Source organism: Neodiprion lecontei, chromosome 2 (assembly GCF_021901455.1).
Source record: "Neodiprion lecontei isolate iyNeoLeco1 chromosome 2, iyNeoLeco1.1, whole genome shotgun sequence".
NCBI classification, from domain to species: domain Eukaryota; kingdom Metazoa; phylum Arthropoda; class Insecta; order Hymenoptera; family Diprionidae; genus Neodiprion; species Neodiprion lecontei.
The window spans coordinates 4,739,382-4,765,097 of NC_060261.1; the positions used below are offsets into that span (position 1 = coordinate 4,739,382).

Below are 25,716 nucleotides of genomic sequence, written 5' to 3' on the forward strand. Positions count from 1 at the left end.
GGGACCGTATCGTCGTATCGGGAGAGAATTTTTCGACTGTCGGTATCGGAAGGATGTGAAGAGAAAAAGGGAGAGAGATTTCGTTATGTACGATGGAAAAGAAACTGAACAGGTAAGAGGTCACACGCTGCGAGAAGAGGACGACGGCGAAGAAGAAGAAGAAGAAGAAGAAGAAGAAGATGATGAGGAAGAAGGACAAGTCTCTCTCTCTCTCTCTCTCCGCATTATACACGCGTATGGGATACTAAAATGTGTCCCCGGGAGATGGAGAGGCGACCTTACAAGGTCAGATTTAAATTATTCATCTCCGAAAAACGGTGAATATATACACTTTGTCAACACTCCAAACTGCCTGAGACACCTGGTCGCAACGACGACGACCATTTACGAGAACCAACTTCAAAAAAGAGATGGGCGTAATAGAGAAAGAGAGAGAGAGAGAGAGAGAGAGAGAGAGAGAGAGAAAGAGCGAGCCCGGTATACATAATTATAAGCTTTCTGAAATTCACGCGTCTTAAATTATAATTTTTTTTCCATCTTATGGTTTTTAGTTTTTTATCATAAATTTTTCAGTTTCTTCGTTTTTTTTTTACTTCGATTTAATTCATACACTGAAAAAAAATTCATTTGTTACAGTAACTAGAAAATTTGAGTAAAACAGGTATCGTTGAAAAAAAAACTGTTTGATTATTGTTGGAATTACCGGATTAACCGGAAGTAAAAATTTCTCTCAGTACAGATTTAAAGCTTTCTCAAAATCTATTCACGTATTATCTAGGTTAAATTTTTTACATACTACAATAATTGTTCAGAAAATTTTGTCGAATTTCTAGTGATGGAAGAAAAAAAAACAAAAAAAAAACAAAAAAAAGAAACGATTTAATAAAAACAGTTGTACTATATATGTATATATAAGCAGTGCAAATTATTAGCTTCTTTAATTATCCGTATATCAACAGTGAATGGTTAAAAAGAGAAATCTAAATCTAAAATCTCTCTCTCTGATTCTCGTCTTTCCATATAACGCGATTATTATGCAGATCATTCGAAGCCGAGAAATAATGATCAAGAATTATGATAATACGTAGACGATCGTCGTCGGGGTTCACAGACCGCGATTTGCGAATAGATAATTTCATTCTCTCTCAGGTAAATTATTTCATCATACGCATTGTCACCTACGGATGTACCTACATACATTACATCTACCCGATACTATACTTATCGGGATATTATCATACGCACACACAACAGCTGTGTTTACAATCGAGTCGACAAGAGTCGAAAACGTTGTATATTATGTATTAAGTGGTATACATCCTTATTCTGAGCCCCGCGATCATTATTTAAAACAAAGATCGTCCGTCCAATTCTCAACACCCGGATTTACGTTTTCGTACAAATATATTTGACAATATTTCGAGTGTTTTTTTGTTTTTTTTTTTTTGTTTTTTTTTTTATACAAAATTAAAACCGATCCGTGATCCAACCATTGAAATTTCTACCACCAATTTTATTCTGCAATTCTTTGCATTGGCATGAATATCGAAAAAAGTACATCGTATAATCTATATAATATATATACGTATACATAATTTTATATCCCATGTATACATATATTTTAAAGAGTAGTAAGTATGTGATCGAACGATTATAAATTTCTGTTCATCGATTTGTGTGCGTGTGTGTGTGTGTGTGTCTTTTTTTTTGTTTTTTTTTTTTTTATCAAAGGAGCCACGTACGTCGGATTACAGTGACAGTGTGTACAAAAGGACAAAGAATTGCACGAATATCCGATACACGATGTGTTTTTCTCAACGTCGCTAATCCCTGAGGTTCTACGCACGTCAAGGCTGTGTGTACGATATACTAGCCTGCTTACTACTTACTCTCTGTTCGGTACGAGTAGAATATACAATATATATGTATATATACATATACATATCTTATATACGTAAAGGCAAACGTGCAGCACGTGGCTTGGCTGCAAATTTATATATATATATATATATCAAGGTGCCAATTCATTTCAAGTTCCTCGAGTTTCTCTTTAATATTTTACCACGAGCGTCGACTTTTGTTATCAATCAATTTTCAAATTAAATGCAACGTGAGATTAATTTTGCACGGAAATTTTGTCGATTTTTACCCTGAATCGAATAGTTTTAATGGATACACCGAGAGAAATTTTTATTTCCGGTTGCCGCTCGGTCCTTGAATATTTTCTTTTTTTACCACAATCGAAAAATATCGTTCCAGGTAGAAAATGAAAATTAGTTTTCTAGTATCCGTTGCTATTCTTTCTCATCACGATCGCTGTTGCTAGATTTTCTCGCAACTGTTGCGAAAATTTAACGCTCGTGCAACGATAAATTGACGTTGAAGCCTCGTTTGACTAAAAAAGTAGAGTAAACCTCAGAAACTGATTCAGCGTTGCAATATTTTTTTTTTTTTTTTAACGATACTTGTTTTACTCAATTTTTCTAGTTACTACGACAAACGAAATTTTCATCGGTGTAAATAGTAATTTAGTAAGATAAATAAGGCGACGTAAGAATCAACGATGTATATAAAAGTATAATCGAAACGGCATCGTTTGATTATAAATTCACTGACAATCAGCTCTAATCGCTACGGAAATGACGCGTGAATACCGTCCTCTCGTCTCTGAGATCTCAGCTGCAGCCTGGCAGCATCCATTCGGCAGCCACTCGGGTGTTACGTTCGTTCACGGGGCAAATTATTGTACGCCAAATGGATTTCCTAATTGCCGAGCAATCACTGTCCGATATTGCCGCGGTGCATCGGGAGTTAGACGTACGTTGTACGTATATTTACGTATAAGGCGAACGGCGGTAGCAGCTGCCGATGGATCGCGTGTGTTGGAAGAGGATAGAGATTGCACGAATAGCGAAGAAGCGTTGTTATTTGACGAGTAAATTTCTCCTCGTGTATTTTTTATTTTTTTTTTTTTTTTTTTCCCTTTCATCAATTTGTAAAATGTCGAATAACTTTTCAAAGAGTACATTTGTCGTAAAATGACAAGACACCTTTTTTGTAGATATTTCAATTTTTTACGAAAACAACTAATTCGTTGATGAGTTATGAAATTTCAAAGTTTAAAAATATAAAATATCTCCGTGTCGTTTAAATGGGAAATAGAAAATGATGAAAAGATGAGGCACCTATAAATATTAATATTAGCGGCTGAATCATCTTTTATTTCCCGTCGTTTAGAACAATATTTTCGACTTGAATTTTGAAACAAAAAAAAAAAAAACATCATCCAACGTATGCATCACAGCGGTATGTAATCAGTTTCAACTTTTGTACGACGTTATCAACGTCGTTGGATTCGTTTCATTCGTTGTACGTATTTTACCATATTGTGTTAAGGAAATAATTATATATAAGCATAAAAGTGAAATGTCAAAAATTCTGTAATGCAAGTGTGTGTGTGTGTGTGCATATATTTAACGTCAACAAAGTGAACGTAATTTTTATACACATGTACAATAAACGATCGATATCGAATTCGAAATATTTATAATAAACTCTCGCAACGACGCAACAATCAATGATCTTGAATCAATTGAAAATAACAATCCGCAACTCAATTTGCGAATAAATCGATATGCAAATTGTCCGACTAATGAAGTGCAAGCATATCGTGTAATGTATAATACATATATTGGAAGGATTGTTTTTGCCTGAACGCAACGTGATTTAATCACTTCTATACTACGTGAAGCTTGAATATATATATATATATATATATATATATATATAGTGATCTGAATACAGCGTGCGGAACGAATATTTATTCGCTTTGTGTTTTTCGTTTATTCTTTTCCTTTTATTCCAACGGGTTTGACAATCTCGTCGTGAGACCGCAAAAAACGCCGATTTTTTCGGATTCTTATCGACGCGGAAAAACCTGTCAAACGTTCCGTTAATCCGACAACTGAAAGAAGTTGAGAAGAAAGGCGACGAAAAAAAAAAAAAAAAAAACGAAGATGAAGAAGAGAAAGAGTTTAGAAAAAATGGTCACAAAAAAAAAGAAAAAAAAAGAAAAAAAAATACGTCAACAATGAAATAAATAGAACAAAATCAAAACACGTGTTGACAGGCCTACGTTTCTACCGAAAAAGCGTACCGACGGAGAAACTGTACGAGCGTAAGTAGATTATACATGTGTGTGCGTGATTGATCGTGACGGAATGCAAAGGCGCCGATGACAAAGCCGTATTTTCATTATTCTCCGATTCACGGCAGCGCGTACTTCCTTTTTTCCTTTACTTCTTCGACGAAAATGTAGAAACACTCAACCGAACCCGGGCGGTGGATAGCCGATACGTTTTATGCGACGGATATTACAAAGAGAACTGACTGTGAATCGAAGTAATTCCAGAGAGCCGGGAACGGTGTTGATAATAAATAATATAGTAAGAATTAACGAAGGGGAAAAGAAAAAGAAATATGTCACGGTGGTACGTTTTTTAATTTTTTTTTTTTTTAGCCCCTATCAAGATCGGATCATAGATCATATATCACGCTGTGACGATAAGTTGTGTATAGTATTCAGCGATATATGTGAGATATTTACAATTGACTTGGTAAAAAGTGTACGAGTAAAATTAGTTTCATAATCGATGGTAAAAATTGTGTCAAGGATAAACAATATGAGCAGAAAGTAAGACTGAATTTGTCTGTAAACGAAAAGGAAATAAAAAGAAAAAAAAATAAACTATCGATTAATGACCTGCGGTATTATATGTTTATGATATACTTGGTGTAGGTGTAATGAAAATGTTAACCGAATCGGCGTCGATCGAATTGATCTTAAAGAAAAAACGATCTAAATTAGATATATCGAAAAATTGAAATCATGTGATGATAATGATAAAAAAATATACATTGATTATTCAAGTTTAAATTAAGGTTTTTAACAAGATAATTTTGTGGTTATGAATTGATTGCGATATCAATGTAGGAAATAATGCGATAAATGTTAATAATAAATCTTTTTGGCTTCCGTCCGCAAGTTATTGTAATGTATTATATACATACATTGATAATTGTAGAATCATGAAATATTCTGATGCCGTGTACTTTTCAACAATTGATTAGTTAATTCGCGATTTTGATTACGACACATTTTTTAACCTACTGTCATACCGTAATTAAACACGTATCTGAAGACTTCGATTAACGAAGATTCAAACGAAGTAAGATCTACCAAAATATAAAAATCAAAGAGAGTGAAATTCGTAACGTTAATGTAACAATTCAGTTTTGGTAAAAATGATTATTTTTTTCCAACTGTAGGATCGTTTCAAATTAAGCAATGTATTTTCAATCACATCAAAGTGTATTCAGATTTTGATAATTAAACTGCTTTAAAATCTTTCTAAATTTTCAAAGTAATAATTTTAGTTTTCGATATTTCGTTAGACTAACGTTACCATAAGTTCAATCTGGTAAAAATCATCGTATCTCGAATGAAGTGAAAATATTTACATACTAATTCTAAGTAAAATTGAGCGGCTTCCTCAACGATCCTTATCCGGCAAAAGATGATGCAAAATCGAAAGACCATCGCATTGATCCCAGTTAAAAACTCTGCACTGTATACCACAGAAGCAGAGCGAAGAAACTAATCGCAGATCGATCCGCGTTTTGAGATGAAGAAAGAAGGAAGGAAGGAAAAGAAAAGATATAAAAGAAGACACGGATCAGGTTAGAAGGGGTGGAATTTTTCCTACGGACAAAAAGGGTCTCGAAGCGTGAAAATCGGCTCGCCTTCGGCAGGCTGTCAAACAGCGTTCATGGAGATATTACGCTCAGCTGGGTTTCTCTGTGCGTGCGCGTCCGCGCTCCAATTCCGACGCTTAGCGCCGCGACGCTTCGCTGAGTTCTTCTCTTCCCCTCGATGCCGCCTGACGTCACGCAGCGCGCGACCAACGCGTGCCACCCTCGCTTATTCTATGGCGATGCTACTTTGCCATCTTTGTTATACCTAACAAATATAATAACAGCAACAATCGGGTTCGATTTTTCTCGCTGGTTAATTTTTTGACGGTTCATCTAAATATCAAATTTCATACGCATATGATTTTACCGTACTCGATAAAAATCGTGCGAAAATCATTGACGAATTTGTTATCCGTGTTTCCAGGAACAATTTTGTCAAATAACCGTGGCGGAGATCTGTGCAAATTTTTACTCGCAAAACGTGTATAAATAATTTGCACACGAGTTGTTCGTAACTGCCGTACGCAAAACGATCAGTGTATCAAGATTTTATCCAAATTTGAAAAGAATCGACGCAAATCCAAGTAAGATTGCAAAATTTTTCAGTTCCAAATCGTACAGCAGATAATTATCCGCGAAATAATACGCGACGTTATTATAAACAGCATTATAATGTACGCGGGTTACTAAAAAATTAATACAGGAATCGGACGGTGAATGTTTCGTTTTAGAATTTGCCGCACGATTCGAATGGAGGATGAATTGCAGTTGTAAAGGGGAAAGAAATTGTCTGAAACAGCTGTTTCTCTTTATGAGGCTGAATGGGGGAAAAAAAAAATCACTGCTTTTCAATTTCTCAGTGACTTTGAAGTGGTCAAGTATCGAAAACATGAATTACTTCGGCATCTTTACAATTTACCGCATTTCAGAAACATCTAAAGTTACGAATAACAACGGCTTTTTCGAAACACGAATTATTATTGCAATAACGTTACTAAGTTTTCAGCCTCATCTTTCGCTACTCTGAAGTTAGCGACGTTACCGTATCGATACGTTGAAACAAAAATTACCACATCGCACCTTGTTAGAACAACTCTAGAATTTGAATGAAAAAAAATCCGAGTTCTTTTACGCTAGATTAACGGTTTTCCAAATCTCAGAAAAAACAGCGACTTTTTCTAAAGATGCATAGTTACAACAACGTTACAAACAACTTCAGTCTGACAATCTTTCTTTCCCCCAAAGTTTGCACTTTTGTTAAGTGGTAAGAAATAGTCTCGAATTTTCGCGATAAATATTATTATGGATATAATAATTATTGTACATTTTACATACGTTAATAATTTATTACACACGCAACAAACATCCGTCTCCGTATCCTCGTTAAATTAACCGCGATACTGGTTTGCAGAACCGCAAGCTTCAAGAGTTTTGGTTTCGGTACAAGAGAGTCGAGAACTGATATCGTGAAAAGGTTTTCCGAGACGTTGATAATGAAACACATCAAGCAGGCGTTTAAAACCGGAATCATATTTACAATTAAATACACTCAGTTTTGCAAACTTACCAAACTTTTGTGCTAATTGTCGAATTCGCAGAAATTCATCGGCTGGTTATTCGCACCGTTTGATCGTCTCCTCGTTAAATTCTTCCTCTTCTCCTTCGTGTAATCTTCTTCTTTTAAAAAACCGGCGAAATGATTTGGTCGTTGATTATTCTTGAATTTGTATTATATATATGTATATATATATATATTTATTGCTCACAAATCGTCGTTTACACAGCCACTTGTAATCATTTATTATTCATAAATTTGTTATTATCTCCGCAGCGAAAGATTGAAACGAAAAAACGGTTTGAAATAAAACCACCACTCGATAATCGATGCGTATAATAATACGACGAATCGTTTGCTCCACGGGAAAAATCAATCTCTTCACTTATTTTTAAATATCCGTAATAACGACGTATTAATTATGCTTCGGTTATACAAACTTCGGTCCGTCGGTAGACGAGGATGAAAAAAGATGCACTCGACGAAAACTCGGGACGTTTATTCGCATCGTATTTATCCTTTTCATCGTTTTAACAAACATTTAAATCACTCTCTTCTCGTATCCAAATTTATGCCTTTATCGTATTATACGTACGTACGTGAATAATATAAAGGAACATGTTCCGCACAAGTTTTTACTTCTCATCATACAGCGAACTTCGGAACGTTGCAGCGAGTATCCCTTGAATTCCGTCACATATCCGCAAATCGTTTCAATGTCATCATCGATTATATTCAGTCTTTCTCTCTCACTCCTCCTATCACGCGTGTTTCTATATCACGTCGACACTGTAAATTTTCCCAAATTCAATCTCACTACAACGAAGAACTTTGTTTTCGCATTGTTTTAAAACTCGAATATTAATACATACATATACATTATAAATTATCATTTCACTTCGCAGCTGCACTTCGTTATATCGTTAATCTCAAACCACAAAAATCACCGTGAAAATCTCGTCGATCGGTCTCACCGACAGTTTTAATTAACAGTATAAAAACAACAAAAACAATAACCAACATCAACAACAACCAACGACAGTGTTAACAACGACACACGGTTGTTACATCGCACAGATAAACATTAAATTTCAACAAGCAAATAAACACGACCAAAATTGTCGTCGAGTATTCGACACGAGTTCCATTCACTATCTCTCTACATTCGGCGTACGATTAACGACGATCTCGGCGGCAACGAAAAAAAAAAAAAAATAAACAAATAAAAGTCAAGAGAAACTGTAATGAAAATTCGGTAAAAGAGTAATCAAAATTTTCAAATAAACAATGTTATTACTCCTCCTCCTTCTCTTGTCTGCGTATATTATATATCGTATGTACGTACGTTGTTATATACATGTATATTATATATTATATATATATATATATATATATACATATGTACATCGACAGAGAGTGCGAGAGAAAGAGAGACAAAAACACACGCAACGTGATCGTGTGTGTGTGTGTGTGTATATATACGCATATACATATATATATATATGTATATTGTTACTCGTTTTAAAGATAAACAGACCGCACGCGGTGCCTCGACGCGTTCTTAGCGGCAGCGCGGTTCCGCGCTGACTGTGACGACCGAGTATCGTCTCGAGTCTCGGAACCCTCTTTCACGCACTGCCGGTCCTGCTACGGGACACACTCGACTAGCCAGCCGTCCTACGAGGAGCGAGGAGGGGGGAGGTTGGCCGGCGTTGGAGGTGTGTATGGGGGGGGGGAGGTGGTACGGGGGGCCTACCGGCGGCGACTCCCCCCCACCCCCGACGCCGACGCTCGCGCGACTCGGTCACACTAACGCACCGTCGGGTTAGTTGGCTCCGCCCCCTTACCCCCACCGCACCGCCGATTCTACAGTACTCACTCCTCACGCAGAACGGCCAGGAGGAGTCTGGCTGTCTCGCCTCACGGCGAACGCGCGCGTCTCTTTTTTCTCTCTCTCTCTCTCGCTCTCTGATCGTGAATGAGGCAGTCGGTCGATCGACCAATTTTAGGGTCTGTTTCTACGCCGTTTTGAACGGTGATATATGATGCGGTGAATCGACGATTGGCGCGGAATTGAAGTCACGGGGTGAACGAAATTGTTGTCAATCTGGGGAGGGAGGGGGTGATGTCGAATTTTTTTAACAAAGCGGATTGGATTTATTTAATTTCGATATTTTAGAAGGCACTGGGCGGTAGAAGACTTTAAAGGTCACAACGTAGAACGCCAAACTCTAGAATCGTCGGAATTTCTCTTGATAATATAGATTGCGTATACAGATTGTCGATTTTGTCGTTCTATGTTTTGACCTTTCTATAATTTGTCTTTCAATATTTTGAATTTTCTGTGCTTGGACTTGATGCATTTTTATATCTTACGAATGAGATTTTCGCGTCAATGAAAATTCGATATTCTGGTCCTTCTATATCGATCGGTGATTCCAGTTTTTTACCCCTGCCTGGGAAATCTATTTTATATTATATAAACTTGTATTCGTAAATGTGGAGGCTGTTTTCATCCTCTCAGGTTACGAAATATGTTTCACGAAAATCGTCAACTGTGACAAAGTTTATGACGAGATGAACGAGGTGAATTATTGTCAATTTTAAGTGTTGGAAAATCTGTCTTGCATGAACTTTGTATACGTTATAAGTGCGGTTTGTTTCAATAAGTAGGTAAAGTTGAGAAATTTGTTGGTGTAAGTAATTTTCAATCGAGTATTGACGTGAAAGTTTTTTCCGTGAAAAATATCATTCGATACGTTCAGCGATATACACGTGTAAAGAAAATTAATTTTCCTACCGCAACGCTTTATCTTTCTGGTACAAACTATTATTATTACGTGAGTTAAATTTGAATTGAATTGAGGTCGATGTATAAAATCCCTCAACAATGAAATTATATGAATACGAGTTTTTCGAAATGAAAAACAAGTAAAATTGAATTTGAATAAAAATTTTTAAAAAGTTGAGAGCCTTTTGTCATCGATTTCTAACATTCCGCCTTTGCAGCATGATCTAAAACCTATAAGTATAATTAACGATGATCTCAGGAATGGGATTGAAAATTTATCGGTATCAATGATTTACTTCGTATCCTAAACAATTCAGTTCCCGTACTTGGAAAAAAAAATGCAAAAAATTTATTTCATTTATTTGATTAATTTAAATTGAACAAAAAAAAAAGAAATACGCAGAGACGTTCGTGAATTCGCCCATACATCGTAATTAGGTATGCTAATTATTAAATCGGGCACCACGCGTGTCGCAAAAAGCTGTAAGAATGTTGATTTATATCCGGACACGTAATACAACGGTCGGTTAATCTCGGCAGGTGCGAAAACCTCGCATCGGTTTGCTTTTCGTATAATTTATACGCACAAATGCGTGTAATAACACAATTATCCGAACGAGGTGAGGCGAATTAAAAAATTGGTCAGTTTTATCGATTTATTTTCATTATATATATATATGTATATATATATATACCTATAACTATATTTCTTCTTTCGGAGGAAGAATATAATCTGCAAGTCGCGTGTGGGACCGACTGTGTATAATTTTCGAATCCGCGTCACATGGTTTCTTTTTCTCTCTTGTTTTTTTTTCTTTTTTTCTCGTCTTCTCGCTTCTTGCCCGTCATTTTTTGAAAACAACCAATAATTTGTCGATAAATACCGAGGCGGCCGTTCGTGTCGGAATTATTGCAACTGGAGCTCGCGTTGCATCGCAACTTTGTTACACCTGCGAGGATAATTTTTCTCTTCTTATTATTTGTTCTCTCTTTCAGAATATTCAATAGAATATACCTATATACGTATATATATAAATATATAACGAGGGAACCTCGGTGTAGAAGGTCTACAAATTATTTCGCGTGACTGCGTGGCGGTGCAGGGATGCAATCGCATCACATCCTATGCACCGAAGGTCTGTAATCGTCGAACATGTGACAGTTACGGTTGCTTTTAAACACACTGTATGTACGTTGCATACTTCGCGGCGAATATCATTACATTGCGAATGAAAAAAATTGCGCGGTGGGACGGAGTCTCCGTGAAATGGCTCGTTATAAGTGCACTTATAAATAAATTCACGAGTTCGCTTCGCGGCAAGAGACGCGGCTTATTATCGTTATTATATATGCAGGTGGGTAAAACCGCTGATTGCCCGACATTGTATAAATAAAAAGACCGATGGAACCGCAATTAGCCGCATCCTGACAGATGACGGTGCTTTTTTTTTTTTGACGTCGGTATGGGGCGGGGTTGGAGTTACCAGTTTTAAAAATTCCCGATTCCGCATTATTTTGTGACGAAATTTGAAGTACAGAAATGAAACTTTGAAGAAACGACGAAGTTTCGAGTGGTCGTAAAGCCGAGGGCTCAGAGTTCCGAAAATTCAAGTTAAGATGGCGCAAATTTCCGAAAAATAAAGTTTCGACGTAGTGAAATTCCGGAAATTAAAATTTCCGAAAAACATCGAAAATCCAAAACGAAGAAATATCAAAGTGGTGAAATTTCACCAAGCCGGAAATTCACGGATTTATCACTTTCGGAACTTTGAGCGTCGGTTTTCTAACCGTTCGAAACATTGGTGTTTCGTAAAAATTTTCTTCCTTCGCTCAAAGTTTCGCGACGAAAAGATCCGCGATCTGGCGCCTGCGGAACTTTTAAAATTCGGAATCTCAACCCCGCGCACATCGATATGCCGCACGTATTTCGGGAACCATCGAGAATGTCCGAGGAAAAATAAGAGATGAAAATGGAATGTAGGAAAGAGGAATTTTCAGTGAACACGCAAGAGTGCACGTGGCGGACGGCGCACGCTTTCGACACGTGGTGTGCACGGACTGGCTCCTCGGCCCTCAGAAGCCCTTTCTTATTCTACGGATGGTTGACGAGTAGTCGCTAAGTGAGAAGTGGGTGTTCGTAGCAGCAGCAGCAGCAGCAGCAGCAGCAGTCAGTCAGTCCCTTTTCATTTTTTTCACCTCCTTCATCCTCTGTTTACCTTTTTACGAAACTGGTAAAACCCTAATGCCGGACTCCTGGATGCGGTCGAAAAGATCCAGCGGTAGCCGATTCCGTATGTACGCCATTGTACAGGTGGGCACACGTGGGTACATTTAGGCTCTCGTAAAGGTTACAATTTTACTGCCTCGGCATCGCGCCCGTCCTTTATAATATCTTGCTAGATGCATTTTTACACCTGTTATTGTATGATGTACCGCACGCTTGCATATTGCTCGCCAACAGCGTACGCACACCCATGCAAATGCGTTAGGGTCACCGTAATAGACGATATTGGAATCGACGGTGAAAAAAGCTCAAAATTGACGAATTTCTCAAGATAATATGTAAAAAAAATTCTCCAAAGTTTCGGTGATCAAGACTTTATCACGTCGTTGTAACCATGGTTATTTTTTTTTTATGGTATATTGATACGGTGGAAAATTTGAGAAGAGCCTTTTTTGCAACTTTTACAATACTGTACAAAAAACAAGAGAAAAAAAAAAAATATCGAATAAAATTGAAAGAATTCGGAAAAAGATAATCTGTAACAAAAAAGAGAAACGAAATTTACGGATAGATGAGGAGAATTTTGACGCAGCAGTGACTGTATTAAATATACAACCCGCTAAAAATATTATACGGCTTTAAGATACATGTGTTACACCTATAATTCACGAGGGAAAAAGAAAATTACAGAGTCTTCAATTTTGTAACTAATAATTTTGGTCGTTATATTATACGTATATGTATATTGTTATTTATACCGTCGAAAAAGATCAGCAACTCATCACGCACATGGAGAATTTTTTAAAGTAAGGTTCGAAACTTGTGGTGGATGAAAAAAAAAAACGCTGAAACTAACCACGTTCGTGGTATACCTATACCTACTATAATATATGTCGGGCACTTTTCGCTCCTTCGAGGAATCACCATGAATTATTTAACCCGTCACATAACAGCTGTGCTTCAAATATCCAAAAATTTAGCTATTCGGTCGGGAAAAGTGTTTCACTTTTGATGATCAAAATGAGGGTATCGTAAGTCAATTTTAGGGTCAATTATTATTTGAATACTCGAATTATTAAGCTTACGTACAGAAAATGTTTCACTACTAATTCCAAGAAAAAAAGTGTGATACTAGAATTGAACAGATTTCGAAATTCATTCTCTGAACAAAATATATGTTTTATAGCCAGTATATAGTTGTATAACCGTTGGAAAAATTTACCTATTCAATTGGGTCTAATTTTGATTTGCCAAAGATGAATTTTCAGCGCTATGAATCAAGAATAATTACCTCGTCCAATCCTGGACAATTCTCCTCTTCTTTGATTGTTTGAAATATTCTTCCACCGGTTTAAAAAATAAATTCCAAATTGCAAAAATCTCAGGGAAAAAAATTAATACACGGACAGCACTTTTTTTTTAGTTAAATCTAGATCAATTCTGATAGATCTACCTAATGATGTTGTAACTCTGATAATTACCGGATTAGTAAATCTTGCCACAATTGTTGTAGATTATACTCCTAAAAAAAAATGATGTCTATGTATATTCATCACAAGAGATATACTCAGAAAAATATCATTTGTTACAGTAACTAGAAAAATTGAGTAAAACGAGTATCGTTAAAAAAACTGTTCGAATATCGTTGGGATTACGAAAAACGAGGTACGCCTAACCATTTTGCGCTATCGTCGACCTTTTTTTGGTTATTGCAACGCTGAATCAGTTTCTTCGCTTTGCTCTACTTTTTTAGTCAAACAAGGCTTTAACGTCAATTTATCGTTGCACGAGCGTTAAATTTTCGCAACAGTAGCAAGAAAATATAGCAACGAGAAAGAATAGTAACGGATACTAGAAAACTAATTTTCATTCTCTACCTAAAACAATATTTTTCGATTCTGGTAAAAAATGAAAATAGTTAAGGACCGAGCGGTAACCGAAACAAAAACTTTCTCTCAGTGTACAAAATCAACAATATTTTTCTTTCCATGAGCTCAGCGGCTATTAAAGCGTAATTTCGGATCGAAAGATCGATCCGCGATCATTCACCATACATCATACGATCCTGTGATACGTAAACGCATTGTGCAAGGCAGCTGATAATCCGCATTAGTAGCCTGTGTAAACACAGATGCTGGATCTAGCTCTCGAGTAGCGCGGCACGTGGTTCGATCAAATCAAACAGCTGGATCATCTCCGTATCGCACGCTTAGTCGAGCCATGCGTGGAGGTGGCACAAGAGACGAGGATATCCCGCGTTTTCTTACGTGTATTGTACGAGACGGTTTTTGGGGGCGGGGGGGGGGGGGGGGGATTTCCGGTATCCAGGTGGACCTCGAATAAACCTTCAGCATCTTCGGGCACGCGCGCACCTCACAATGCACCCCTCCACCCCTGATCCGAGACCACATCTCCGATCCAGCAGAGTGATGTTACGGGATTGAAGAAAGTTATCCGGCTTTCTTTTCCTTGGATGACGGATGATCGATTGGCTGGATTCACGGGGATTCACGGGGTTCACCCAGATTTCAAATTGCCTTAAATCTTATTCACGATTTTTATCCGAGTTCAATTTCACACCGTTAACCCGCACCGATTAGGGCAAAAATTAAACGTCGTCGGTGTAAATCGTTCCGATTCTTGACACCAAGTCGTCTTAAAATCAAACACGCGAAATACCGCGTTGACTTCTATGTAATATTTTCGTTGTTACATTTAACTCCGTATTTCTAACAATTAAATCCAATTCGGTCGAGAGTTTCGCATCGTTTAAAATTTACGCGAGAATCAAAAAAATCTTACACACCTTTAGTCGATTCAAAACCGAATTTTCATTCCGTCCGTGTAAATGATATACGATTAGATATACTATTTTATGCCCAATTCTTATCTCGTATCCTTTACAAAGTAGTATAATAATAATAATAATAACAACAATAATTACAATAATTACAATAATCCGGATGACATGAGACAAAAACGTGGCAGCTGCCCGACTTTAAATCGCTTCATTAGCATCGTTTCTTTGGTTGAGATTCTTCTTCATTCAGGTATATAATCTTGAAAGAACGGAACAGAGAAAGGATCGTTTATAGAGAATGGTAAAAAAGGGTTTATCGGAGATGACTGGCTAGTTTTCGTACGACTTCAGGAAGCAGGGAACGTTTTTGGATAATTAGTATAGATAGGACAGTTTCGGACACAATTAGGATGTCACACACACACACGTATAGAAATAGAAATGTATAAGAAACGAGTCCCGAAGTATGAAGAAAAAGGTGTTACGTATACACACAGCCGAAGGTTTTCTTTCCCCAAAGTGACAAACAGATTAGGATTTCCTCAAGCTGAGAGCGGACAATACGGATTCGGAGTTTCAACATCCAAAAGATTTACGATGCTTTCGCCACCTCTTTTGCCCTCCCTCTCTCTTGCTCTCTCTCTCTCACTCTCTCTCTCTTTTTCCTCAAACCCGCAGGTAGTGCGAAGAGAAACGATAATAAAAAGATAAAATAAGGTTAACGGAGAAAGAGGAGAAACCCGCAGGATGCGCAACAATTAAACCGGAGTATCCCTGGTGGTTGGGAAAGACGGAGAAACAAAGTTGGTTTTAAGGGGACGCACCGAGAGAAATTTTTAGTTCCGGTTACCGCTCGGTCCTTAACTATTTTCATTTTTTACCAAATTTTTCTAGTTACTGTAACAAATGAAATTTTTCTCAGTGCGGCGTGACGGAGAGCGGAAAACTGCAACGACAACTCCCGACTTACGTATTCTTTCTTTCTCTCTCCCTCTCTCTTTATCCCTCCTCACCGCCGTTCACGGGGTTCTCGAAAGCCTCGGGGGTAGATCTCACATAAAGATCCCGTCGAGTCATAATGCCTGAGGTACCTTACATGTCCCACCTCTGCACCCGACACACACACACACACACACACACGTATGAATCCTCCACTCCGTGTCCCCTAACGTACTTCCCGCGACCGTTACTGCGGTGCTTACAACTTCCACACGTGCCCGTCACACATACCCGCAGACCTTATTATCATATTTTTTCACTTTTATTTCCCAAGTTTTTTCCTCTCGCACACAATTGTAGTAGTGATTCAACACTCGGCGCATGCCGTTAAGGCGTAAGGACATACATGTGTACGGATACCTACGCGTCACGAGACACGTACTTCGAATTAAAACGAAAGATTCAGAAACGTGGTAATTTTGACGGGAAAAAATATCGGGATCAATTTTTTACGCGCATCAATTGTATTTAAATATAACGATAATAATTCATTCGAGTTTGCCGTTCAAATTATACGGATATGTTGTTAATTTTAATGTGTTAAATAATTTTCATTGTTCATTGTAGATTCAACCGTTTGATTATTACAATTTTTCAACCGCCGTACAATACGATCGTTGAAAAATTGTTAAACGATGAAATATGAGAGTGATTTATTTTTTCCTTTCGACGTCGATTTTTCTTTTTGTATTTTTTTGGATAGGTGATATTTGTCCGTGTACACAATCAATCAAGATAAGATATTTCCTGCAGCATGATGCACGGAATGCTCGCTTGCGTACGTACAAGGTGTACATAGACGCCCGATAGGTGTACACGAGTAGCGCGTTATACGTTCTACGATATTCCTTCCTCGACAAAAACATTAATAAATATACACGTGTCTGTGTGTAAATTGTGTGCCTAGACACAAAACGTGTAGGCATGAAGAACTAGCTGCAGGCCTGCATAGGGAGGGGAAAAATAGATGTAACGCGCTGCATATATATATATATATATTTTGTCGTTATTTTAACAACCGTACAATGGGTCCGTGTGTGGATCACAGCAAGTATACATGCACGTAGGGTGGTTAATTTTTTGCCTTTGTTTTTAAGGTGCCAGTTAAAAAATTTGCGTCAGAGCCTGAAAAAAACATTGTCGTAAGACCTAAGACACGCGCGATGATACTGACGATACGCAATTGCGCATCCAATCACGCATCTTATAAAAAAAATGAATAAAAGAGAGATGCGCGCGGGTATGTGTGTGTGAATGAATAAAAAAAAAAAAAAAAACGTCGAACGATCACGAAGCGATTACTATTCGCCGCAGCGTATGTACATCGCGATATTACCTGTTGTTCGACATATGCAGATGATAATCATAACAATGATAATGAGAACAGCATGCCCAACTTCGCAGGCATTATACAAGGTATAACCACACAGAAGCCTCCGCTTCGCCTCGAGACGGAAGGCTAATGGCTGACACGCGAACCCGTCCTAGCCTCTCGAGGTTTGCAGAACCAATCGCTACAAGCTGAACGCGTTAGCGAAATTTACATTTACGTTAGCGGGGGAGTCGCGATCCCACTTTTTATCATCACCTTACGTATCGTTATTAATTATTCATCTAAGCGTGGATCGCCGCTCAAGTCGTCATTAATATCGACTCGCACACACACACACACACACAGCTTCGCTCATAGAGCTCGGAAAACTTGACGATAGGCGGGACTGGCATGGAACTAACGAGACGCCTCCCTCTCTCTTACTTGCAAAATTAGAATCTAATACACGTTCGCGAATCCAGTCGGGGAACTAATAACTAACGGTCCAAGCTTTTTCGCAACGAACCGCTCTGCCTTTATAAAACCGGTGAAGACGAAGGTGTCTCTGGGCTCCGCCCACGCCTTAGGATTGAATCATCCGTCCCCCCGTAAAAGGTGTATTACAGTCGTGCGAATATTAATACGGCTGTAGCGTGGAGGTTTATGGGGTACGGTTATTCAAGCTTGCCAATTTTTAACGATGATTTATGGCGTGGGTCAAATTTCTGTCTTGAGGTTGTTACGTAGCACGGAGGAATGATCGGTCGACGGTGGTTTTGTGTTTTTTTGTTTTTTTTTTCTATTTCTCTTCTTCGGCAAATTGAGATCGAAATTTTATTCAACTGTAGGAGGTGCACGATAACGCGAAGGAAGAAATTTATTCGATCGGCAAAACTCGGACGCGATTTTATCAGACCTGAAATCGTTGATGAGATTTCGACATATTTTTTGATTCTCGACGTCTTTCTTCGGTCGGGAACAGTTCTCGGGTCGTCGACGTAGGCGGGACTGTCGCGTATACCGAATAAGCACCAACAACGCGGTGACCTTTAGGTGCTCGAAAGTAACAACGAACCGGACGAAACGAGGCAACGTCGAATCGCTGCCGCGGCTGGTGTGGTAGGAATTTCGAATGGTGGCGCGTACACGCGGCCCCCCGCGGCTCGACAACTCGCAACAGGTGAAGAGGAGATCCCTCGGGCACTCGAGGTCTCGGCACGACGCGTCGTTATAGGACCGGGAGTGGTCTTGTGGAATTTTGTTTCAAGATCGAATTACTCGAGATTCAAATTCGGGTATCGATAAATTTCCGATCTTTTTCGAAGCCGAGAACATGGCTTAGGTGGCGATGAGATAAGATCGCGCGCAAAAGCCTGATTCCAATATGGCCGCCGGTTGCTCGCTTCGAGTTTTGTTTCGACTGTAACATCGTTTTGAGGACCGATAACCGAGCGCAATTTTTTTCACCCGAAAGACGACGATGGCAAGAGTAGTTCAAGTGCTGGTTAGTCTCCGACTGAAGTTCGGAAACCGTGAATTCGGTCTGCGAGATCCGGTTACTTCGGAATGCCGCCGACGTAGAATTTGATTTCCCCGCCGATAACGAGAGGATTTTCAAACCTGTCATTCGCAGTCGTCGGGAGTTTTGCGATGAAAACGCTGTAGCGCAGGGTTGCCGCGCGTGCAGTATGGAGAGGGGCTAAATTACAGCCAGTTTGAGCGCCGACGTATACCACCTATAACAGCAAGGGCACCAACAATGATATGTCATTATTCTCGAAGGCTCGGTCACGCAACAGCTGATGGCAGCGCAGCGGGCTGGAGGGTGGCGGCAGTCGAATTGGGAGGAGAGAAGAGGATAAAAGATAAAAAGGAAACAGAGCGAAGGAGAGGAGAAGAAGATGAAATAGGCGAGAGGCACGCGTTGACCACGAGACGCCAGCCCTCTGGCGCACGCCTCAAGGCGATGCGGTCGAGCGGTCAAAACGGTCAAAGTGTTGCCCCGTGTGCATGCGGTCCCCGAATATATGGAAGAAGGAGGGCACGCGGAGGCGAATAAAGCCGCGCGTGTTTCGGCCGCATTATATTATACCCACATCGCGGGTATATTTGTCCGAAGGATGTTCTCGGCTCCTTGGCTCTCCTATTTTCTGGGCCCACTGCGGGCATTACACGGGACTCTCACCAGCCTCGAACCCCGAGCGAACAAAGCGCGGAGCTTCTCCGATATTGTAACAGCGCTTCGCGGCGTGGCTATTCCGAGATTTACGCCTGTCCGGAGCCATTATGGGGCAGGTTCGAGGGCTAAACGGTCCCGCGAAACACCCGCATTGATCTTCACGGATTCATAATACGCCGTAACTTTCCCGATGGTTGTGTCGTAGGCGTGTAAGCTGCCCAGTGTAACGTAATTCACTACCGGGCGGGGTTGAAGCTCCGAAAGCGGCATATTCCGAATTATTTTGGTGGAGAAACTTGAAGAAACGTGGAAACGTGGAAAATCCAAAAAACGAAGGAAGATCAAAGTGGTGAAATCTTGCCGAGCCGGAAATTCACACTGAGAAAAATTTCATTTGTTACAGTAACTAGGAAAAATTCAGTAAAACAGGTATCGTTAAAAAAAAACTGTTTGAATTTTTAAGTCTTCGCACTTTCGGAACGTTGACTTGTCGGATTTAAGTCCTTTCGGAATTTTGAGCGCCGGATTTCAGATCATTCGAAACTTTGATGTTTCATAGGCTTTCCAATTTCGGAATTTCAACCCCGCGTCAACTTCTCGTTTTTAAAAGCTCAGAGATCCCGGGGAATAATTCGTATCACGTACCGCTAAGTTTCCCCGAGTAATCGGCACCTCGTGTACAGTGTAATAATCTGCAACCGCATGAGCCAAGCTTGCTGCTGACAAATCGCTAACTGCTTACCGTTGGTCTGTTATACGCTTGCGATGCTGCAGGCGAGAAACTGCACGGCAGCTACCGGTAATAGATAAGAAAGAATTAATCGCGCGAACACGAGTCTAGTACAACGCTTACCAGACACTTTACACGCTCCCGCGAACTTGCCACGGTTTACACACGTTATGCGGTATGTATACGAGCCGATAGCGCTGCTCGTGCAGGCTAGTTGTGTACAGTTAGGTCAGGTTGGAATGAACGAGGAAAAAGAAGAGAGAGAGAGAGAGAAAAAAAAAAAAACATTCCGTACCAACTTTTGAGCTCCTCTTCACCCGAAGATCTGAGTCGTGACATCACGTAGCACGTATCTACCATAAAACAGAAGTTTAGAAACGATGCTGCGGAGGAGAAAACCGGCTTCGTTTTGTCGAAATTTCGTCTGTTGTGTGAATAAAATGTGTCGTGTGACTTTAAGTTTCGCTGCAATTTTTAAAAATGAAGAAAAAAAGTAAATAAACTGTTACTAACAGCGAACGATTCTTTGTTTTGAAATTAAATGCGCGAAAGAAGAAAAAAATTACTAATTAAAGATAATGAGTAAAGTGATTTGTCAGGAATTATCAACCCTTGAAAAAAAATTATATAATTATATACATCGAGTTCGAGTAAACGTTGAGAGTTGTTTAGATTCCTGCAGCTTCTTGATCTCACTTCAGTATTTGGTACACTGTTATCATTTGGTGTTAAGTAATATGTACATAGAATGTATGCACAAGTTGCGCAATGAAAATAAGACTTCAAGTGCAATTTCTTTTTCTTGTCAAGATCGGTATCAATTTGTATGAAAACGAGTTTATTTCTTCGACGGATCCAAATTAAATCCCAGTCTTATTTTCAAAATTCTCCAACTGTTTCCTGTATTTTCCCTTCCGCATAAGAAATCACTCGGAGTTTTCCCGTTTTTCCATACTTTCACTGCACGTACACGGCTAGAAAGAAAAGAATATGCCAGACAGGTTCGCTAAAATTTTTAGATCGATGTAACAGTTTTCTGGCGTATTCACCGATTGAAATAAAATTAACAAGTACGAAGATAATATTTAATCGTCAAAATAACGAAAATTCGTACGATATTTACCAAGAGAAACGTAACAAGTAACTCGAACAAAAATTAGACCTGCCGGTGCGTTACGTTGGGTGATAAATTTTTCCAACAGTGTACGCTAACCCCTTAGGTCCCTTGTTATCAGGTGAATAAGGTTATTCGTGCCTTCCTTTTTCCTCCGATCCGGATACGATCTCGACACTGTAAACGCAGAGAGGCACTCGACGGATGACGACTCGGGAATTACTATACAGATCTGGGTTACGATGCATCAAACTGACTCGCTCCGCGCCGAATGAATTGCAAATCCGATCCGAACGGACCCGGAGGTACAACAAAAGCAGCTGCCCCAAGGCGGCGTGTCGGTGAGTCCCAAAGGCCTCCTCCTCCTCCTCCTTCGTCTTCGTCTTCTTCCTCTTCTCAGGATGTCTGTCTGGCTGATCGTACGAGAGCCAGTCCCTGTTCTCACACATCGAGCAGAGCGCAGCCCTCCCCGATCATACGAGAACCCTTAAAGAGTCCGTCGAGCCGAGGCGAGACAAAAAATGCACCCAGCTATGAATGCCTAATGTCCCCTCCGTCCCTCCTCAGCACGTGCTCGAATTGCACCTCGGCGGCGGCACGTGCCCCATTCACAACCCCCGACACCACCCTCCGCACCCTTCGTCGTCCAGAGACCGACGAAGACGCCGACGCCGTTCAAGACGATCAACCGAGCGATTTCACCCCCACCCCCCCACCCTTGACGCTCCTTACTCGCAAGGCTCGCAAGCCGGCAGACATCCGGACGACCGTTTTTACCCTGCAGCTGGAACGTCGCTCAGGCCTCGATTCTCGATTCCGAGAGCAATTTTATTAAATCCCGGCTTCGATGCGGGGGATGAAAATATACCCAGGCAAAAAATACGATCGCGTCGATCGGTTCAAAGATATACTCAACGAATCGATTTCTTGTTTTTTTTTTTTTTTTGTTTTTTTATTTTTAGTGTTTTTTTTTTTTTTTTTTTTTTCATCACCGATTACGCGACATCGAGTATACGTGATATTTCTGCAAGCACGTTGCGTATGAAAATATTACCGTTACACCGTACAGAATCGTTTCGAACAAGAGTGGGGAAATTTTTGTTTCTTTATTTCATCTTAACTCGAACACTTATTCCAACAACGTTCGAGTTCAAGTCAATATTTACAATTCTGAGTATATAAATGTGAAAATAAAAAAAATTAGCGATATCGTATACCTGCCGATCAGTGGATCTAATTTAGTATATTCTATGAGGGATTGGACGATTCGCTTCACCTAGCAAAAATATTGTACGAAATTACAAAAGTTTGGCTTTCACGGAATGTCACACGGGTGGTTAATCGAACCGGCGAAAACGCGGTAATTTCTCTCTTGTTTGCACAACATATAACATTATATATATATATATATATATATGTATAACAGATATTCTCCTTCACCTATTTGGGTACGTAAGTACACATAAGTCACATGCATAGGTACACACCATTGGATGATTGCTCAAGGCCGTTATATACCTGCACGCTGGTCTATAATATGCAAGCATACGTAGGTACACGTAGGTTCGGATGGCCTATAATATCGTAGACGTAAGTACGTAGGTGTGCGTGCGAGAGGTATGAGGTGGTATGCATACCATGGAGCACCGTGTGTGCCGAGCATGCTCGCTGCTATATTTGTCGAGAACTTTGTCCCGGCGATTCACCGTATGTGTAAATACGTACGTACACGAACGTAGCGTACGTACAATGAGAGGCACGTGCGTGAGTGGCTAGCTTCTCTCTTTCTTTCTTTCTTTCCTTCTTTCCTTCTTTCATTCTTTCCTTCTCTTTCTCTCTCGGAACTGCGTTATTACCGTACCGTTATTTCACTCACAATAAAGCCGGCTATTCCGTCGCATATTGTGAATATATACCGTGTTAAACTGCGATCGATTATCGAGAAAACAGGGAACACGAGTTGCAGGAATATATCAAATTTTTCAAGGATTTTAAGTAACTTTTGAAAGAGTTCACTTGTCGAAAAATGATGGGAGACCTTTTTTCGTAGATCGTTTAATTCTCTGCATAAATACGTTCTACTCTTATCCGGTACACCGATGCGATGGCGGGTTGTACGGTTTGTGAGGTGAAAATAAATTTTTTTTTTTTTTCCAATACGTTGTTTCTAGATGGGAAATAAAAAATCGAGGTGAGGCACTTCTGAATTTAATATTAAGAGCTGAATCTTGGACAGCATCTTTTTTTCTTCACAATTTATCGTAATATCACGAATTTGAATAAAAGACAATTTAAGTTAAGAATGAATTTCGATAAGATATTTGTGAAACATCGATTCGGCGCAATTAAAATTGCAGCGTTAATTGCACTCCCCCCTCTCGAAGCGGAGCTTTATCTTTGAAAGAAAATGGACAATTATTCAGATTTTCTACGGAGAATCGCGTCGGCGATAATATTCACCGTGTATACCTATAATCACGTACCGTGTATGCACGTACCTTATACGAAAGATAATTATAATAACGTTCGAGTTAATAATAAGTAACAAGGACGAGTGCAATCTCTGTATATACAAGCACAATTAGGAATAAATATATAAATAAATAAGTAAATAATTAAATAAATAAAAGCGTTCAAGCTGCGGAAGATGTATAATATTTTCACGCGTTATCACGGTGTCCCGTAAAATGTGAAGTGGGCAAGTTTTCAAACATCGGAATGGTTAATTATCCCATATCATCCAAACGAGCATATGTATATATATATATATATATAATTCTAGCCATCGGGTATGTGCATACAAATAGATGGGAGGATACGGTAATCGGAAACATATGAACTAACGAGCAATTAGCTAGACGGCGGAATCGACGCTGCGGAATTTCCACCCCCGCGAAATTTAATGGTACGTAGGTAGGTGTAATCGGGTAATTTGTCCTCTCTCTCTCTCTCTCTCTCTCTCTCTCTCTCTCTCTCTCTCTCACACTCTTCAACTTCCGCAATCCGAGTTTCCCTTTAATTTCGTGAAAGTTCACACTCGCAGCGTGCAATGCATAGAATGCAGGGTCTATTATCTATATATAACCCGTGTACAATGCCTGGACATTTATTGTAGATTTTCTTTCGCAAATGAGTCTTACGGTGGGTACGGTAATAATTACACTCGATTCGATCGGAGGTCGATGTGTGAAAGTTTTTCAAGCTGTTTCTCCCGTGTTATACGGTTTTTCTCTAATTTTTGCAACCCTTCGCAGAGATGCGTGAGAACAATTTATTCAACGGTTCGATGATGAAGTGTGTGACAAAATTATTAATTCAGAGTATACGCTGAGAAGGATTTCATTTGTTACGGTAACTAGAAAAATTGAGTAAAACAGGTATCGTAAGAAAAAACTGTTTGAATATTGTTGGTATTACGAAAAACGAGCTACGCCTAAGCATTTTGCGGTATCGTCGATCCTTTTTTGGTTATTGCAACGCTGAATCAGTTTCTGAGGTTTGCTCTACTTTTTTAGTCAAACAAGGCTTTAACGTCAATTTATCGTTGCACGAGCGTTAAATTTTCGCAACAGTCGCAAGAAAATATAGCAACAGCGATCGTAATGATAAAGAACAGCAACGGATACTAGAAAACTAATTTTCATTTTCTACCTAGAACTATATTTTTCGATTGTGGTAAAAACTGAAAACAGTTAAGGACGGAGCGGTAACCGGAAATAAAAATTTCTCTGACAATCAGCGTGGAAACTCAGATAACTGCAGCGTGCAATTTATCCTTGCGTAATGACGTGTGTAACTCACCTCTGGTACAGACGGCAGCGTGAATTGGCTTATCGACTGCGATTCAATGATGACGGACGACGCGTGGCACTGAGGTGACGACGATGATGAATTCGATTGGATAAATCGACATCACACTGTGAGCATCACTGATTTATCCGTTGCTCATCGCGGCACAAAACTGGATCGTCGTTATCATATTTTGTTGTTTCCTTGTTTGTTCGTTTGTTGTTATTTTCTTTTTTATCTTTCACTAGATTAGTTTGAAACGGAAACGGATACGTGATAATCCGCATGTTACGTAATAATTGTTCGCAGCATCCAACCGGACATTTGTCGATAATTTTCAAAATTCAATCGTAACCATTATCATATCTTGTTTATTTTAATTGACGTATCACTGCATCCCACATTTGTCCGTCATTTACATATGCGTTCACATTGATCGATGGATCGATTCAACGACGCATCGTTTCAA

At 39.4% G+C, this 25,716-nt stretch overlaps 1 protein-coding gene across 1 annotated transcript in view; it reads right to left on the minus strand.

Moving 5' to 3' along the window:
* Window positions 1-25,364, minus strand: part of LOC107227976 (E3 SUMO-protein ligase EGR2) — a gene marked incomplete at its 5' end in the record, with an annotated part of 46,193 nt that extends 20,829 nt beyond the window's left edge. The window contains one exon of the mRNA XM_046731082.1: window positions 25,260-25,364. Within this exon, the coding sequence (XP_046587038.1) occupies window positions 25,260-25,364 (105 nt within the window). The remainder of the gene's footprint in view (window positions 1-25,259) is intronic.
* Window positions 25,365-25,716: the final 352 nt, after the last annotated feature.